Source organism: Merops nubicus, unplaced genomic scaffold (genome assembly GCF_000691845.1).
Source record: "Merops nubicus isolate BGI_N331 unplaced genomic scaffold, ASM69184v1 scaffold14047, whole genome shotgun sequence".
NCBI lineage: Eukaryota > Metazoa > Chordata > Aves > Coraciiformes > Meropidae > Merops > Merops nubicus.
In genome coordinates, this window is record NW_008622383.1 from 58,310 (window position 1) to 79,024 (window position 20,715).

General features: G+C 37.3%; 1 protein-coding gene across 1 annotated transcript in view; it reads right to left on the bottom strand.

Annotated features, from left to right (window-relative positions):
• The window catches only part of PCCA (propionyl CoA carboxylase, alpha polypeptide), a gene marked incomplete at its 5' end in the record, with an annotated part of 138,240 nt that overhangs the window by 48,838 nt on the left and 68,687 nt on the right, over positions 1 to 20,715 (bottom strand). The window contains 4 exons of the mRNA XM_008944768.1: positions 2,291 to 2,393; positions 8,503 to 8,581; positions 11,614 to 11,650; positions 18,430 to 18,561. Of these exons, the coding sequence (XP_008943016.1) occupies positions 2,291 to 2,393; positions 8,503 to 8,581; positions 11,614 to 11,650; positions 18,430 to 18,561 (351 nt within the window). The remainder of the gene's footprint in view (positions 1 to 2,290; positions 2,394 to 8,502; positions 8,582 to 11,613; positions 11,651 to 18,429; positions 18,562 to 20,715) is intronic.

Sequence of the window (20,715 nt, forward strand, 5' to 3'; positions counted from 1 at the left end):
TATGAAAACGTAATTATAAATAAGCCAAACAACATCTAGTGATAGCGTTTTTCTTTCATTTTGGATCCATTGTTTTCATCATCAGAAACTAAAGATAATATTTGTTTAATAAAGCAATTATATTTCAGAATATATTTACAGAGTGTTGAAATCATCATGTCTGAAATTACATGAGATTCCAGTACAAATCTCACTGCATCTCACAGCTACAGCATTTTTTCTCTAAATATTCCTAAAAGAAAATATCCTGCTTTGTGGGATCTAATGATTATGACATTAGTATGTGCCATGTACATCTGTATGCCAAAATAAGGTATTGCAACCTCACCTACAGAACTGAGCTAAATCCTGTTTCCAGTAGTGGGATTGCTGTTTAGCCAAGCAATAGCCAGACATTCCATGTACTCTTACTTTAAACTCAGGTCCTTCATATCAGATATTTCAGGAGAATAAGACTTCAAATCGGTTCAAGCATAAAGTCTATTTGGACTCTATTTTCCTGTTAATTGTTTTAGTCTTTTCTTATGTTTTACAAAGTGATTGTTTTATAGCTAGACACAGGAAACCCCTTATTTAACAATTTTAAGTACTAATGCTTTGGAGCTATATGAGAATGTTAAAAAAAGTTCTATTTAAAAGCTACTGCTAAATTAATAAATATTTAGCATCTGGTCTCAAGTTGTTTGTATATTTAGCTGTTTGAAAATGAACCAAGGTCAACGTCCTAAAGCTGATTAGAACATGAAGTTAAAATTATATGCTACGATATTGTTAAAAGGTCCCATCAAAGTGTTTACGTAAGGAAAACACCCATCTTACACTTATCAAAACCACAAATCATTAATGCTAAAGCTATTTTGCTTAATCTAAGTGAAATGATTCAACTGTTCTTAAATACAATACTGCCTAATTGTTTTTGAGGTAGCCTTTTTGAAACTTAAACAAATCAAGACAATGTAAAATTTGTCTCCAACTCATGAAAGTTTGGAGGAATAAAATCTCATCTAATTCAGTCAAAGAGTCAGTAGGAACCTGCTGAATCTCCCAGATCTGCAAGCACTAAAAGAAATAGATCTTTAAAGTTGTACTACTTGTATACCATAAAAAAACCCAAACTACCACACACAACCAAAGACACAGGCAGCCAAAAAGTCTTAGTTGTAGCAAGACACTACAGGAAGGTGCTCTAGCTATCTGACCTCTTTCCTGAACTATCATCAATCCTAAAACTAAACATTCACCACATACTTTTCCATGAACCTTCAAAAGAGAACAGATTGGGGTTTAAATTTCAATTTTACAGGCTGTTTCTTCATTTCACACATACAGTAAGTTAGCCTGTGCATATGAAATAAATAAAAACATCAGAAGTATCAGCTTGCTGGCAGAGTAAAAACTGTTAAATATTTCTCTCTTACAAATCTTTCCACTCTATCAAATTTATTGTTGTTGTTTCATTCAATTATTGAGCTACTGTCAAAATACTTCAGGCTTCCACTGTAAAAGAGAACATGTTACCACTTAGAAAGAGTTTATATATTGGACAAAAATAAATGAAATTTCTCTTGAGGAAATGGACATGCTCCATATAGATTTTTTGTCAGGAAAGATTATTTCAAGGTTATTGAGAAACCAAATTTAAGTTGTCTGTGTATGATCAAACATCTCAAATTCTAAAATCATACTTTTGTTAAAGAGTCAGTCTGAAACAAACAAGTCTTGTTTTGCATTAGCACATCTGCTTTAATGCTAGATTAATTAAAAGATATAAACGCTCACAATCTGGAAGTTAAGGAGAATACCAGTGCCCAAAATGTGACAAACGTCCTCCTGAGTTCCCAGGGAGCATTAGATACTTCAGAACAGAACCCAAAATACTGACAAAACCACCTAGAGTTTACAAGAAAAATGTTAAGCACAGCAGGGTTGAACTCCTATATCCTCTGCTGCACTCAAGCACTGCAATCAGGATCCAGAGTTCAAGTTCCAGCCCTCAGGACAGATGCCTACAACTTTCTTCTTTTTATTTTTTTACACCTCAATGAGCCGAGCACAGTTCACCACCTTCCTGCTCAAGAAAGTTTAGAGAATAAAAACAGGAAGGCTGTATTATGCATGATAGCCATGTAGTTTGAGCAATGGCCCAAGACACAGGAAAACACAAGACTCTAGGCCTTTTTTAGCAGAGCGTTTGAAACTTTTTGAACCAGGATTAATTCATTAGTTCAAACTTTACTAAAAAATTTCACAAACAATAGCTAATAGTCGTATTAATAATAATAATACAAACCTGGATTTCGATGTGACGAGGGTTATCGATGAACTTTTCTATCAATAAGCGATCATCGCCAAAACTTGAAGCAGCTTCTTGAGCTGAAAACCTAAATCCTTCCCTTAAATGACAAAAGCAAAAAGAATAATCTATATTTAAAAAAATACATCAGGTTCTAAATTACACAAGAAAGAACGCTTATTCATTCCAGTCATCTGGTAGCACACACATCCAAAAACAATTTTATCATTTGATTCTTTAATGAGCATCTCTTTTTCCTTTCCTTTCTTACAAAGACAAAAAAAATACAATCTCAAAGCACAGAGAATTTCAGTGTGTTTAAAGCCTGGGCATTTACATAATTCATACAAATTTTTGCATGAATTTTCTTTGTTGGCATTTTCTTCCGCACAAAAAATGAACAACTTTTTAAAGCTACTGATCACAAAGTACTTGTTATATAGACGTAAAAGTGAAGCTCACCTTTATTTAACGTACACAGCCCTCAATACTCAAGAACAGTGGAATTTAGTTGCACATTAGTTAGATGAAAGAGCTGCAAATATTGCAGACCCTGTAAATTCAATCACTGAGCACAGGCTGAAGATGCAATACTTCACTTTATAGAGCATACCAGCTGTATTACTAGTTCTTCCCTCCATTAAAACATAATTGAGTGTTTTCCTGTGCGTTCCTCACACTTCCCTCTGTTTTCTCTTTTACAAATGGAATTACTCAAACAAATAAAGATTACAAGATGCCATATTTATTGACTTTATTTATTATGGCAGAAACATTGCTCCTATGGGGCATAACTGCTGATAACCTCCTGCACAGTTTTCTCAGGGTGAAACGCACCATAATGCAGGGACCCAAAGGCTCCACAGAATTTTTCTACAGGCTCTTTAACTGCCAGATTAGTCCCACTCATGCTGATCCATACAGCAACTTTGGAACAAATTTCTGTGGTACTGAAGACTGCAATGCAGCAGCCCTGGTATTTCTGCCCAGAATACAAACCACTGCACAACTAAGCTGAAGTTTCTGTGCTTTCCATCTCTTGAACCTAGTTCAATTCCACAAGCAAAACATGGACTATAAAGCTGTGGAAAATCTACATTTACAGTATATAGAAATGTGTATATTTAAATGTATTTCTTCACCTTTTTTCAGGATCGCAGAATAACGTGCTATCATTTTAAGATGATATACTCAATGTACAATCTTTCTTAAACTAATATGTAACTTCAATATATTGAATTGCTTAATAAAGTAAAAAGGGACATCAAAACTTTTGATTCTGGACACTACTTGATCTGTCCAAAAAACCAAAGTGAGGTAACAAAGAGCCATACACAGTGTTTCTTACTGAAACAGAATAGAGCTACTTCAACTCCTATATTGTTCCCTTTTGCAAATGTTTTATCCGTTTTATGCACAACTATTTTTCCTTTATTGAAGTATGTGCTAATTAGAAACCTAAACTGCAATATGTGCTAAAAAAGAAAGCCAGGTGCCTCATCATACATCTGTAAATCTTTTTAAATTACATATATAAGAACAATACTCTCAGTCACGTGTCCTGACCTTGTTTGTATCTTACAAATCTGTGCAGTTGCATTTGTTCAGCAATGAAAGTTACCACAAACACATTTCACCTTCCTTAAAGAGATCATACTAACGAAATGGAGACAGGTCTGAGTCTTTTTATGACTATTTAAAAGAAAATTAAAAAAAAAAAAAAACACACACACCATTTAGGCTAGACAAGAATTTTGTATTTGAAGCCTTATCCTTTCCCTAACCAACAGCTCCACAGAGCCTCAGAGCCAGGAAGATGCTTCCCACACAGCACAAACTGAACTCGAATGCGCGGCCAAGTCCGAAACTTTCCTGCCTATGCCAAGCCCAGCAGTGCAAGAGAACCTGGGACCCGGAAACCTGAGCTTAGTGCCCCTGTCTAGGCCCAGGTACAGTGTACACTGTAGAAGCAACATGTTGTCTACAGCCTAACTGAGCCCTGATGTTTGACAAGACAACCGTTCAGGCTGATGTACCTCACCTCTGTGAAGGCCACCATTCACACCTCTGTGCTACAACCCAAAGTACAGAGGCGCCCTGGTCAGAAGATTCCTGAAAGGGGCTCTGTGCAGACTCATATTCCAAACACTAATCACATGCCAACACAGCCGTCTTCAGAGTTTTCTGGTGTCAGCCACTTGCACTAGACCAAGGGGCAGGATGTGGGGAGGACAATTACTGTCTTTTGTCCATTAGACAATACTGGGCAACCCACACCATAGGGACATCAGCTGAGCTGGTATGTAAGGAAGGCAGCAAACAAGCAGCTAGGAGGGGCTTTAGTAGGAGATACTTTAGTAGTTTCTTATAAGGAAGAGTGCAGCAGAGACAGTTGTGACAACAGAAACGGGTGGGGAGGTGTGGAATTGGTGGCAAGCTGTTTATTCAGGCAAGATTTTCTGTTAAGATTTCTTCTTAGGTTCTCAGTAACTTTTAGTGGCAGTTTTAACTTCTTTTTTTATCATATTACACATTTGCTGCTTCTAGGTGCTTCTGTTTGCTGCTTCCCAGCTTGTAGATTGATAGACTGCTTCATGATGAAAAGGGTCCCAAACTGCCTTGCTGCAAGGATGGCTCACACCCCAAGCCAGCCACCTGAAGGCACACACAGACACCCAGCCAGGAAGCTGGAGCACTACTGACAGTGTGGCACCATGGAGTACATGCAGTGACCCCACAGCCCCCACCTGCAGGAGTACCCATCACACATCAGATGCCTTGACCCAAGCTGGGCTTACACACATGCCAGTTAGTATCTTTGTGTGCAAAGATCCACCACAACCCCTTCCAGAAACTGTGAATCTGGTTTTTGGAGAGGATAAGGTCCTCAAGTAATTCCTTTTCAAAGCTCTCAACAGACTACTTGAAGCCTCGAAGCCCAGAGGCTTATTTCACAAGTACAATTTTTATAAGCATACTGAAAACGAGAGCCTTCAGTTTCCCCACAGTCAAGAAGGAATGACATAGAAAATTCCCAGATATTCAGACACCTACCCAAGGTATGTTTTGTTGTACTTCATAATGAATTTCATGTTGCCTGTATTTGGAAAGCACTTTCAGATCACACTCCCTGGGATGCAAGCACAGAGGCTCTTCACCCCAGTTCTGCTCTTGCGTATGATCAACCACACCAAGTCAGAAGCACTTTAAGATACATACAGCAGCAGAACTCTCTCAGGCTGTGAAGAACCTACAAATCTGAATTCAGTACAAACCACTCTTCAGAAATCTGTACTTCCTTTTCAATATAATTTCAAGTGGGCATCTATTACGTGAAGAAAGGGCATCCTAAATTCTCCTTATCCAAACCAAGATGACTAGGGATTACACTGGAGTGAAGAAAGTGCTATTTTAATTTCAGATGTGGGTTGTTGGCTTGAGCTGTACACAAAATTCTGCACTAGAACTTCACGGAAATTTGGTAAAAAGCAACAGAACTGAGAGTTACGAAGGATTCATATCTAAATAAATACAACAGAAACCCTACCCAGATAAAGAGGCAAGGAGCAACATGCCTTCCACAGTCACATGCACATGAAAAGCTATTTCAACAGTGGCAAAACTGTTCTTATATTTCTAACTAGAAATACTAGCTGAAAGTTACAGTAATCTTAGCTATAGCTGGAATAGCATCATAATAAAGGATCTAACATTTTCAACATTGGGGGTATTTAAGAAATATGAAAGATAAAGCACTGGTAAGTTACCACAGCAAATAATAATTCCGTAGCAGTAGCAATTAAGTTGTTCAGATGGATCTTTCCCATTTTCAGTAGTTGTTGCCACCTCACAACACACAATACATGTAAGCCTTCTTTAAATATTATGCACAGCCAGTTGAGACAAGAAAAACTTTCAAGTGTCCTGAAATCCATATTTAGGTTTCAAACAAAATGAATTTATTTAAGCCTTTTTTCTTTTTTCCCCCAAAGAGTATCTGGAATTAATCCCACATGAGAAAGCCAAAGCAAGTTACAAATCAAAATATTATCAGCAATTCTTCACACTCATCTTGCATCTATGAACCCTGAAATACAAAAGGCCATTCAGACACTGGCTTTTCAGAGGCTGCCAATAGCTGAAAATTAGTTTATTCTTAGGATTACATGGATTTGGATGCAGCAAGATGATACGCGAGGTCAACAACTTTTAATGGGCTATTAAAACTATCAGATACGTTGTTCTGTCAGTAACAAGTTGAGTTGCCTTCAAAACAATCAGATGTCCTTCCTCAGGCATCAGATATTCTTCTTCAGACACACAAAAGAACAATATTAGTTCCATAACATAATTAATGGATGTGTACAACAAATATTTTACAACCTCATAGACACTTCAAGACAGACTCCAAGAGAAACCCAAGGGCTCTACTTTGTATGTAAATGCAAAGTAAATTTGTTTCTATCTTCGTCTCTCTTCATATCAGTTTTATTTTATTGCAACAATTATTTTGTCAACTTAATTTTGCCTCCACCTCTGCCTACCCATAAGTATCAAAATAAGCATTTCTCCTTGATACAGGACCAGTAACTAGTGTTGATCTGTGACTCAATGTAGGTGTTCTTTCTCTCAGCACCTTTTAGATATTACTCTTATAAAATGACAGTATAAAGACAAGGCTTGCATAAGTAACTTAAAGGATCATTATAAGGACACCACTGACAAAGAAGGAGCTGAATGGCACTTCAAAGACTTTCCACAGACAAGGCAAGTATGTCAAACTAATATCATTGAGTATCACTGGGTCAAAGTAATACCAAAGGTATAAATAATTCCCTAACTAGGTTCTATTGATACCAATCAGCTCTATCAAGTGACTTCCTAAACAGTAACCACAACTTTTCTCTAGAACAAATTAGCAGTCACGATTTTTAGATGCAGTTTTCCGTTTTTAAACAGTTACTTGAATTGAGCTCCTTTGCTCCTTCCTGAGCAAAACAAGAAAGGAATGCCTTCCTTTCAAGTTCAACAGATGCAATTGCTGCCTGAACAGGATCAAGGTAGTAATTTTGGATTATAAAGCACTGGGAACAAAGCACCCTTTTAAGAAAGCAGGTTATTCTAGATCTTGATTCCAATGCACAAAAACTTGTTTTCCTATTTAGATTTGAATATAAGTGGGCTATAGAGGTAGCAAGGTACAAAAAAAATCCCTTTTTTTTTTTTTTTTTTTTTAAATTTCAAATTTAACTGCCAGTCATTCATTGTTCTTTTCTCCAGTTTTTAGGTTTTGGTAAACAAAACTTTAATAGGGAATACAAAAATATGACAGGGAAATCTTGCAGGTGACTAAATCAAACTAATGAAAACTTGAGTTGTACTTTGAGTTGATTCCAGCACATGCATTCCTGTCACTCCATATGGAAAGGAAAACATTTAGTTTGTCTAATTTGGGATCAAACAGGCTTCTTGTGACAAGGCTTTGAAAAATCCCAAACACATTTTTCCTGTAGTATCAGTGCACATGGGGTTGACACCATGCTCTTCACTGCTGGAGCATCAGCAGAGAATGGACTGGAAAAAACCTTCAGAGTCAATAACAAAGCATTATGAAGTGTTCAGGATTCAGACAACCATTAAGAGACATGAAAGTGTCTGTTTAAACAAGCGTTGTTTCAAGCAGGCAAAAGCACAATAGTTTGCTGAGACTAAAATATTTTAAACACAGAAATATGCAATTTATTAGAGCACATTCTGGAAACCACATATGTGCTTCCACACATGAGTAATCAGTCTCATCAACTTTAACTGAACTAATGGCATGCATTAATGTTTGAGAATCAGGGCCAATAAATATTCTACCTAACACAGAGACAATTAATACATCAGCATTCTGAAAGGCATACGACAAAATGTTATTTACAGTCTAAATTTACAGTCTGCTATTGGACTAAAGGCAGTTGTAAGTGCTGGTTTTTTACTCAAATTAATGGACTGTGTTTTGTTAAGGTTTATGCAAAAATTAATTTTAAATAGGCACATGCGAACTCCCAACATATACTGCTCACTAGATGAAAAGGAGAAAACCAAATAATATCCAATTTCTCTGTCTAACATTTCATATCTGCTCAACTGTCAGCTCACAGTGACTTAATGGGACTTTGGTAACTGCAGCATTCATCAAGGCAAGCTTTTGGACAGCATCTCACCTGGTCTCTTCATCATCCCAAGCGATTCTCATGCCTTTCCCACCACCACCTGCTGAGGCCTTGATCATGACAGGGTAGCCTAACAGCGGGGAACAATTAGACAGAAGTTCAAACTTTGTTCAGTTGGTAAGAGGAACATGACAACTGACCACATGTCCAATAATGCCAGTAGACAATAACTTCGTTTATTAAAACACTTTGTTTGGAGGGAGAAGAGAGATTTTTCTTTTCAAGACTTAGCTGTCAGTGCAGTGATTTCTGAAGCCAAGAAAGGTTGTCTTCTCCAATTCATTTATACCAAAAAAAAGCATTGAATGAATTATTCCCAAGTAACAAAGTGATTTATGAATAAAGGCATTTGACCTTTTCAAGCTCACATTTCTTTAGGAACAAAATTTTGTTCCTTTGTTACTGCTGAAATAAGCTGTAGCTGTGACATTTTTTCAAAAAGTTAGTAGTGAAAATAAGCAGGAGATGTTCATAAACTATTAGTCAAGAGATTCAGTATGTAAACCTGTATCTCATGAACACTTCTGGTACTGTACATTTTAAACAACAGGGCGCCTCAAGAGCTGTGCTACTCAAATCTTATGGAATAGTATCACAGAAAGCAGATTTTTATATTTTTTATGTTACAAAAAAAATTTTCCCCAAACTGACAAGTAGTAAGAAAGAAAATGAGCTGCATAAATCTGAATCAATTTTTTAAAAGCTAGTACTAACTAAAACCATGTCAAAAGAAACATGATAAAAACATGTTTTTCTCCCCTTCAGTTTTGTGTAAACTTTCATTTACTTTAACTGCCTAAACTTCATAGTTATATCATTCTTTCAAACTGAAGAGTAAGACTTTATGGAGTTTCATTGAAGCTTCAGAGAAGAAGTCATCAGTTCTTAGTATACAGCTTGCAAACAGACTTAAAACTAGCATGGGAAAAGAGCCAGTGTGATTAAACACTACAGAAAGGATCGCAAGAGAACAGCCCACACAGACATGTAGGGCAGACTACAGAAAGGAGCCTATACAGTACTTTGTGCCTGAACTTCTTCCAGTTCTTGAGTTAGCCCAATATCTCTGTCAGATTGTCTCTTGACAGCTTGGGAGAGCATATTTCAAATGAAGGGCAAAAGGTAGGTTTTAATCCCATACTTACAAAATTTGTAAATAATAGGCACTGAAACAGGTAAACACAGTGTCTCAACCCTGAAGTGCCAAACTCCACTATTACTGGATCTTTGGCCAGAACACAGCAGGGAGAAGCAGAGACAAACAGAAGCAGTAAGAGAACATCGCACAATGTTTTAGAGTTTTAAGCACTGAACTACAATGAATTGTTTTTAAATAATTACTTAAGCATTCTTGGAAGACTGAGGCTCTGTATAAGTGAAATCAAAGTAATCTGAAAGTATTCAATTGCATATTGAGTGCCTCACATATGAGGTCAAAACCATTACATACATAAGAGTCTTTAATTTTATTTTAGATCCTTTGAAATTATAAATCATCAGGTGACCACTGATCAGTGGTCTTTATTAGACAAAAAACTTAACCAAACTGTTAACTGATCAAAACACAGGTGAAGAAAAATCTAGAAAGGATATTTTTCTTTCACTATATGGCGTATTACAAACCTTTTCTGTACCAGAATGGTTTAAGAATTTGCCATCTAGATAAAGCACCACCCAGTTGTCTGCAATTGACTTTAATATCTACAGATTTATGACTGACTTGACACAATGACCTCCAAAGCACTACCAATATAAAAGATGAGAATCAATCAAAAGAACACCAGAACTCTGAAGAAAATTAAGAAAGAATACATTTTAAGAGGTATCTAGGTAGCCACTGATCGCCTTCCAACTTACACTAATCAAAACAGCTTTAAAAATACGTGCAGGAAATCTTGGAAAAACAAGAGCAAGAAAGACAACTGAAGTGAAACTGAAGTCATAATACTATGCCATTAAGGACTAAAACCAATTTTATCTACAGTTCTTCTCCAAATGTTCCAATTTGGTTGATAAGCTGTTCCTTTTGCTTTGTTCCCATGCAAGTGATCAGCAATCACTCGATTTCCCAACAGGGACATAAAGGCTGATGCACAGAAATGCTGACTTCAGTTGTGTTAGCCTAAAAGCCAGCCAAGCCCACAAGGAGGGGTTTCAGAGCAGTTAACCAGTGCAGGATACAAATCCCAAATTAAACTCAAAGTGGAAAGGTGTTACACTGGTGAAAAGCCATCTGCAGCAGTGCAAGTCCCAGTTTCTATTTGGAACATAAGGTACAGCCACAGCTTTTGACACAGGTGAGATATTTGTAGCTAGATCAGTAAAAGAAACTTCAAATGCAGATACATCCTTTGAATTAAGTACTTGTGATGACCCTAAGTAGGTTCTCATGGCTACTGCCTCTTAAAATTAGCATTTCAAAAATCCCAAGAAAAATCTTATTGCACTAGATTCTTCTTCTAGAAAGCATTTAAAGAACATGTATAATTTCAAGCATATGGTTTAATATTTTCCCTAATATTAAGCTTTAGTAAATAAAAGCCAAAACTCATTAAACACATCTTACACTTAACCTTCATCAGAACGAGTCCCAGACAGTTTGCTGTTTGCTCTTTTCACCATTCTGTAAGATATTCAGAAGCTGCATAGTGACTTTACTCCAAAAAGCACAGAAGAAAAGCTGGTGCTCCGGATGATGCTCAAGCTAACTGCAGTACATAGAGATGAAGAACTGAGAACACTGCTGGCGTCAACCTCCATATAAAGAGAAATGTATCATGCCCAACTTCTGACTATCACATTCAATTGCAGATACACTTCGAAATAACTACTTTAGCAAGCTATTCATTGCTGCATATTACTTGCATTCCACAAATCATGGCTGCACTTGTTCTGTAAAGTCCAGTTCATAAAGCTAAAATATGATGATTTAAGAGACAAAGCATTAACGCCTAGATTCTTCCAGCCCTATAGGCAACAAGGAACTTAAAAACTATTAAAACATTATTTGTTCTATAGGGATTACTTATCACACATTCAATTTAGTCAACCATGTCTGCTGAGAGGCACACAAATCCCACCATAGCTAATTTAAGAACTTACCAATTTCCCTTGCAATTCTGACAGCTTCATCTGCATCCTGTAAAAGCAGGAAATGAGACCCAACGTTAATCCCATCAGCCACTGCACTGTGTCCTGAGGGCAGTCATATATTGCACTACTGTCTCCTCTGATTCATTTAATGTTTGATTTTACAACCTTCTGACCCTTTTCAGCCAGAGGAATGTAAAATTAATACCATAAGTGGAATGTAAATTCTACCTCATCATTAGTATCCAGAGAAACTCAAAGCAACGAGGAATCAGCTGACAGGAAACACAACCAGGATCACAAAATGATTTTCTGCAGTTGTAGGAATTTAATGCTAGAATTTAGGAGTTTACAATCAATAATGGACCATAAATCAGATCGTTAAAGTTTGTCCACAGCCAGCTTGGTTCTGTCCTCACAGGTATTTCTTGTGTTTTCCTGGTTGTTGTCAGTAGGGGGAGTTGATTCTCTATTGTTTGGGAGTGATTTAGGTTGAGGAAAAAAACTCGCAGAACTTTTTAAAACAATTTTTTTTTTGGTCTAATGAGGAAAGAACACAAGCATTTCAGTTCTGATAATGCTTTTCATTCTAAAGTCAGAATAAAACCTAGATGCATTACTTTAAACTGTATCCAAAATGAGAAGATTCACATGAATTAACAATTAATGTTAAATTCACGTTTAAGAGTCTGCACATTACTAGCATATGACAATTAGAAAAATCATTTTGTTGATGCTTATTGCTTCAGCTGACTCATACTACTACAGCCTGGTACAGAAAAAAACATACTAGGAGACATACAGAGAATAAACCCCAAAAGACTCAAATTGCTTACTTTTTTAAAAAACAAATCTCTTCTCCTGCAGTAGTTAATTCTGGTTTCTTCTACTGACAACAATATATTTCCATTATACAATACTAGAAAGAAAAAGGGTTAAATGACAGTGGCGCAGGTTAAGTTTGAAAATTCCATCCAAATTCAATAATATTTATACTATTCTGTGACATGCATTAAAAAATCTGTATGGAAGGCAGTAATGTCTGGCAACTGCCAGCTGCTAAGTGTGCCTGAAACTATGGGGGCTGACTTATGAACATTAAAATGAAACCTGATATTTTTAAAGCTTTCAAGGCAATCCGTTTTAAAAGCACCCAGGTCAGAACTTAAAAAAAAAAATACATAAGAAATGTTCATACCTGGTTCATTTATGTCCGATAATAAAACAAAATCCTCTTTAAAAGTCTTCAGTACCTAGTAACAGCCCCATGAAGAATAAGGGGGCTGGCAGGGGAAGTTGTCAGAAAATTTAATTTCCTTTCATTAGCTAGTCTGCTCCACAAATCGGTGCTTGTTAAGTTCAAAGCAGTCCTGAAAGCAACATCAGTTTTAAGTCTTTTTACTCCAGTCACATCTGTTAATGAGATTTTCCCAAATAACAATTGTTTCCAAGTCAAGAGATAAATCTACTAAAAAAACCTCCCCACTCAAAAAAAAAAAATATATTAAAAAAAAAATAGGGTTTACTGTTTTATTACACCTTGCTGCTTTCCATGACCCTGCACCCTCCAAATTTTAGCTTAAAGGGATAAAATGCATGAAAAGGGTCATTTAAGAATGTTAGTGGTTTCCACACATTGAGTTTGAAGTTTCTTTGTTCCTGCCTGTGACAGTTATGCGAGAATACTTCCCCTTAATAGCCTCTCTGTCAGGAAGTGTTAAACCTGCCAAATGCAGACAATTAGAGCCTCTTGAACAAAATGCAGGAAGAGTGATGACTGATGAAGAGCCACGATTATAGTCGAGAAGGAAACTTTTACATTTCTTTTCTCTTGCAAATTTACTCATATATTTGCAAAATAGAACTAAGAAGGGGGAAGCAAACAGGGTCATTTTTTTTCACTTAGTTACCTGCAAACAAGTGGCTAACTGATACGCTGCAGTCCCCAGGAAGACAAGCTGCAAATCATTCCAGGGGAGCTTTTCCCTGCCACTGTATTTTTATACATGCATACAACAACTTTACGTAACAAGTGACATCGTATCAGTTGCACTAATTGTCTCGGTTCTGGCTCGAACAGGCTGAAGTCATCTGCCCAGCACAGTTATTCATTTACACTGTTTCAACATCTGTTTCTTTTACAGTTCTAATATATTAGAACGCAAGCTCTAAGATTAAAAAAAAATAATAATCAATGCATATTTAAATTCTTTAGCCTTCAAAGAGCAGTTCTGCTTCAAAAACAAAAATATGGTGTACTTTAAAGAGAAAAAATAAACTAATAAACAAAAAATTAATAAACAACTGACATACTGAAATCTCTGTTAAGTCTTTTGATCTTTTTCCCTAAGAAAAATGTGGTTTGGTACCATGCATTTCACTTGCGGATTACATAAATGCAGCAGCTGTTTGAGTACTCAAAGATAGGATATTTTAAGGTTTTGGTGAAAAGAACTTATGATAGATACACATCATTTGCAGGGAGGAGGGGGCAAAAAACTGAGTACTATGATACTGCATAACACAGAAGTCTATAGGTGCAAAATATACAAAACCACACTGGTACTAAAAGCATTATCTTTTCTTTTTTTTTTTTTTTTTTTTTTAAGCAGAAGTCCTCAATGATTTACTGCTGTTTCCTCCAAAAACACTTTGGTTACATTACCATTTTGCCAAAATAAATGGGAGATCGTAAAGAAATATATAATTTTAGCACCATCTTTTACAGTACAAATAAAAATGTTCAAGTAATGGTACAAGTTTATAAAAAAAATTTGTAAGAGTTATAAAATGACGTCACAGCGTTTTTACAAACGGCTGATTTCATTATTTTAAAAAGAAATAAAATATTCAATTTAACACAGGAATTTCCAACTTCCCGATTTCATGCCTCTCTGCCAGGTACCAGCAGGTGGAGACAAAAAAGCAAAACTGTTCTAATGTAGAGAAATACCAAGATAAAGCCTTTTAAGACCCTCCTAGAGCTGTAAAACTTTGTATGAATTATGAAGATCTTCATAATACTTTTCATGTCTGAGGATGCTGGGCTGAGAGAACCTCCAGTTCATGTCTAGTCTCCAACAAGGCAATACGGTGATCGTTTAATACCGATATCAATACCCCAAATGGGAGAACACATCCCACACAGAGACCTGGAACCTACATACAGTATATTCGTAGCCTTGCTGAAACATTCAGCGCCTCTACTGACATCAGTGAAACTAAACAGACACCCAGAGACCTTAAACTTCCGGGTCAACATCCAGCTGTGCTCTACCAGCCATAAAATCCAACTGGCTGTACATGGTAACACAACATGAAAATCTTTCTTCTCTTGCCATTCTTTCATTCACCAGTTTTTCACCACAGCACCTCCTTACACTAATTATTGAGCCTCCACCTTCTTCTTGTCCCTTGTTCCCCTTCACTCCTTTACAGACAATACACCTTCCCAGCTCTAACCTCAGTACAGTCACCACTTACATAGATTAACAGCGATTCCTTTGATCAAGGCTATTTACCACTATCTCTCCCAATCAGGTTTTATGAAAGTAATTGTAGTTACAGATTTTGAAATTAACTACCTTTGAATGCTTTTGTTGACTCTCTAGCCAGGAGCACCAGACTCTGGTTCCTTACATGTGTAGGCTGAATAACCCTTGCAGCAGCCAACTGAGAAACTGAACGGGGATGAGAAGAAAATTACTTCATCCAACTACACTTTCCACTCTCACTCCACCTCTTCCCATTCTCAGTTTCATATTTCCTCCAGGGTTTGCCTATATGAGAGTAGTTGTTTCTGTTATGCCAAGCATCATCCTCTTCAATCCTTCCATGTCCTTATGCACATTGTTGAAGTGTTCCTTCTCTTAAATTTCTAATTTAATTTCTACTTGCCGGGAATTTTTCTACATGCAACTTCTCCAAGACGCCATTACAAACACTGTGCAACTTCAGTGTCTACTACGTGTAAGTGCTAAGCAACATAAATAAAAGGTACGTCTTCCCCTCTTATTTATGAAGGACCTGTGTATCTGCAGCACTATTTAACAAGTTCTAAAGACAACTCTTCAAGTAACAAGATTTTCAGTGCAGTCGTGACTTGAATAATGAAGCTCTAGAAGTTTATACCCTATGTTCGCTTTAACTATTCATCCACAAAGAACGCATGCAACTGATCTTTCTTAACTTCTGGCATTGTCAGAGGCATGAATGCAGTTTTATTCCAGCTTTATTAGACTCCACTATAAAAATGAAGGCACCTCTCAACAACCCAGGTATCAACCAGACAATTCCTTCCTAGGACCTTTAAAGTTTTGGGGTTTTTTCCCCAAAGAAAAAGAGCTCTCAAAGATTCTGAAAGCTTCCATGACCAAAAGAGGTATCCCACAGAATGCCTAAATTCTACAGTCTCCATTTCCTTGTGTGTTTCTATTCAGATAGTACCTGATATCACACAGCCTTGCCCTTCCTATCTTAGTCTGAATTGGCAAAACAGTACCTCAAGCTCTAACTGAAGATCAGGCATCCTGTATGACCTGACTGCTTGGTTATTCATCTAAGCAAAAGACACATGGCCACAGGAAGGAGACCAGAGGACAAACACAGCCATGCATTTAGATCCATAGTAAGGATGAGAATAGCATTTATCACAAGTTTTATTTCCTAAAACTGGTAACCAAAGCTCTGGTTAACCTAAAATTTTCATCACCCATTTCTGATGGAAGCTACAGCACTGGCAACATCTGTGGACTCTACTTTTTCTTATTTGGTGGGTACACTGCTGGGTTGGTTGTTTTTTAATCTCATGTTCTTTTTCATCAGCACTCTTCAGTTAATCAGAACTAGTGCAAGGCTGAGGTACGTGAAATTGATACGATATGGATGCTTCAGGATTAAGCAACTACTGCACAGTTACTTTCAATAGCTGAGGGTTGGAGCTGTCAACTCAACCCCATATTCCTGTTCATTTGGTGTTAAAAATATCACTGCATATAGCCAATTGCCAAACAGGTCACTTATGTTCTCTCACTTTGTGTCAGGAACTTCAGATAATTGTGAAAAAACAGTGCAATTAAAGGTCTCAGAAACAAAAGCATACACACAAGTAGCTCAGATTCACCAATTATATGTCTACCTGTTCATTAACCACTATTCCACTTTGCCAGGTTTATTTACCTCAGCATAATAACAAACCCTTAATTAAGTTTTAACTTGATAGAGTGATAAAAACAGCATTTTCATATTTGAACCTGCATTAGAAGATATTTTGTGGGCTTTAGATGATTAATTTGAAGTTATTTCCTAATTCTTTTTCTAGAAGGTATTTTCAGGATTTCTAGAAGAATATACAGAACATCAGATAGAAAAGAAGATCTTATGCACAATAGCTTAGCTACTGGTAAATCTTATAAACACTGAAGGACCACACGCAACAAAAACCTGAAGGAATGCTGCGTTCAGCTTTCCAGCAGTGCCACAAACGCCAGCCTGACCCTCACACGGAGCCCTCCAGACGAGGAACAAGCCCTTGCACTTTTCCCTGTTGCAGTGTATCCCAAGGCCAGGGATTACACACGCCGGGTGTTTCCATCACGAGTGCTGAAGAATTCCCTTGTGCACATTGATCTCTTATTTCACAGTTTTATCGTTCTCTCACTAGCCAAGTTCTCCAGGCATCCCCATCAGAACAGATGATTTTGTGGAGGCTCAGCCCCTTCGTACTAATCACCTTTCTAATTTAGTTGGGTTTGCTGTTTTTTCCTCATAACAGAGTTTAAAATTCAACTTAGCTGACGTGCTGAACTCCACTGCCCCAGTATATGTTGTTCCTTAAAATATAGTCTGCATTCCACCAATATATTCAGTTGCTCCCAATTACCTTGGCATTTCCTATTTCGTCATATAAATAAGGTTTATGACGATCAGAGGTCAATATCAATTATCATAAATAAAACCTGAAAAGCTTTCCCTTCATGACATCGAAGTGCTGTTGAAACAAAACTTCACTTTCATGCAACTCAAGGTTTTATACATTTTATTTAAAAAAAAATGTAACTTGACATGCGAAACTAAATTTCAACCCAGAAAGACAACATTTTATAGAACACCAAATTTTTAGGCATACACAAGAAAAAGTTTAAAAGGGAAAAAGATTTACCTCCACTAGCAAAGACAATATAAAGATACTCAGAAAAGCTAATAAACTAAATACTTAATCACTATAGCAGAAAATAAACCAAATCAAATACTTTATTTCACATGACAAAATATAAACAACTGAAATATTTTTAGAAGACTATTGGAAACAATTTCTACTAAAACCCCAAGAAGAACACTAGCTGTGCATTTGGACAATGAGCCACTGACTTCCCCCTTACCCTCACCCAGAGTTTTGCAGCACATGGAAGTCTACACCATCAGCAGAGACTGCAAAATGGAAACTTCATACAGTGTAACAGACTTTGTTGTTAACTTAGGGATGTTAAGGTCTTGGCCAACAGGAAGACCTCAGAAGTGTAAAGACACGTGCAGATAGTCAAATTCACACCTGTTATTTAACACATTTACCTGCCTTCATGCTAAATTTAAAGCAAAACATTTTTAGGGACTCCATAGAAGCAGTCCTTATTACGTTATTTTATGTAGGATATTCTCTTCTTCTCAAAAGCTCTCCTGCTAGTAAAAACCTGTACACCATTTTTAATTACGACTTTTTGAATAAGAAGTTTAAGTTATAATTACATTTTGCATCAGACCTTCAATAAGTGTACTTTGATTTAGACACTGTGGTTACAGTGGGCAGACAGTAATTAAATGATTTCTCACCTTGACTACTCCATCAAAGCCAGGGATCGTGTTGACCTTTGCATTCTTGGCTAACAATTTGCTTTCAATCTTGTCTCCCATAGCTTGAATAGCATGTGTGTCAGGTCCAATGAAGGTGACACCTTCTGATGCCTGCAAAGACAGTGAAGATATAAATTTAGGAGACAAAATTGAAGCCAACTTTACACAGATATTGCTATTTTTTTTTCCTCTTTTTGAACCCATTAATGAAGGAACCTTTAAAACTCTGCAATCTGTTTATGTAACAACCAGGCAATATATAAGCAGCATTTCAGCTAGTTCATTAAAAATGTGTATGACCTTGCAAAACTCTATACACACACACACACACATACACACACACACACACATATCCAAAGCCCCTATAATTACCATTTGTATAAATCAAAGCCAGGCCAAAGAAACATCACTGAGAGTGGAAGTACTCCAGCTTGAAAGTTAGAAATATCCCTGGAGAAAATAGAGGCTAGTTAACTCACCACTGAAATAGCCACCAGTGATTTACAGAGATATGCTTGCCAAACTGTGACGCAGCTGAAAATTCTATTACACATTCCCAAAACTAAACCTTGACGAAACATCAAAATAAAAGTGCAACCTCTTACTCAATGTATTTAAAGATCAAGAAAATAAGGTAATAAGTGAAAATGTTTACCAAATTATGTCAGGGAACTCTCTTTCCGATAATGATGTGGAAATAGGCTAATACAAAGTACATATATACTTCAACTTTGATACTTTAATATGTAGGTACAACACTGAACTGCATTTTTTTCTCCTCCTGTTCCTCTGTGCCAGCAACAGACTTCAGTGATCAAGTACACAGACATTTTTCCAAACCTCTCCAGGGTCAGTACTACACTAAGCTGAAGGCAGTTCTATCAAAACTGCTTCACTGAGAGTTACTGATGCATCAGTGAGCACATGCAAGTTTCAGACAACTTAACATCTTTGTACTACAGGAAACAAAAAAAAAAAAAAGAGAAAAAGCATACTAGCCTTGTGCATTTTTTTCCCAACTGTTTCATTTAATTTTTTCCCCAATTCTAAGACAGCTGTACTCAAAACAGTGTCCAGCTGATGGGCAGTCTACTTAATATCAACTAACGCAATGGCAAACGTTCAAATTCTTACAGCAGAATTTGCCTTAATATTTTGGCTTTCTGACATACACTTGTGCTGCATGTTAGGGTTGCCATATAGTTATAGTCACTAATAATAAGGAATTTGCTGAAGCTTTGTGCAATAACGTGATGGAACTACATGATCATAGAACAGACATAGGAAAACTCTTTTAAATCGGGTAACATGTCCTCCTGTTCACAATATTAGAAGAGCTAAGAGCTCCCAGCACGCTTGGGAGTCACTGTTCTCACTGCCAGTAGCTTCCTAGGAGGAAGAGGGCAATAGCAGAAGCTCTGCACAACTTCCTATCACCCTAGCACCCTCTTACAGATAAGACAGATCAGATAAGAATTACAGGCTAGGAAAGCTCAGTGCAAAGACACTTAAAGCAAATGGCAGAGCACCAGTTCAGCTATGTCAAAGGCTTGTTAGCTTTCAACTCACAATGAACCATCTACTCTGCTCTCAGGAGACCCCCACCTGGAGTACTGCATTCAGCTCTGGGGCCTCCAACACAAGAAGGACACAGACCTGCTTGAACAATTCCAGAGGAGGGCCCCAAAGATGGTCAGGAGGCTGTAGCACTGCTCTGTGAAGACACGCTGAGAGTGCTGGCGTTGCTCAGCCTGAAGAGAAGGCTCAAGGAAGACCTTACAGCAGCCTTCCAGTACTTCAAGGGGAGGGGGCTACGAGAAAGCTGGGGAGAGACTCTTTACAAGGGACTGTAGTGATAGGATGAGGGGTAATGGCTTTATACTGAAAGAGGGGAGATAGAGATTACATGCAAGGAAGAAATTCTTCACTGTGAGGGTTGTGAGGCACTGGAACTCATTGTCCAGAAAAGTTGTGGAAGCCCCACCCCTGGAAGTGTTCAAGGGCAGGTTGGATGGGGCTTTGAGCAACCTGGTCTCACAGAAGGTGTCACTGCCAATGTCAGGGGGGTTGGAACTAGATGATCTTGAAGGTCCTTTCCAACCCAAACCATTCTTCAATTCTGGAGGACACAGGAGATGATGAGAATTACAGTCATGGCATCAGCAAGCATGCACCTTTCCAGTGAAAGGCGCATAGGGAAAATCTTGCTTGAATTTGTCTCCTCTTTTGTGGCATGGACTTTTAAAGTGCTCAGTTCATTCCTGC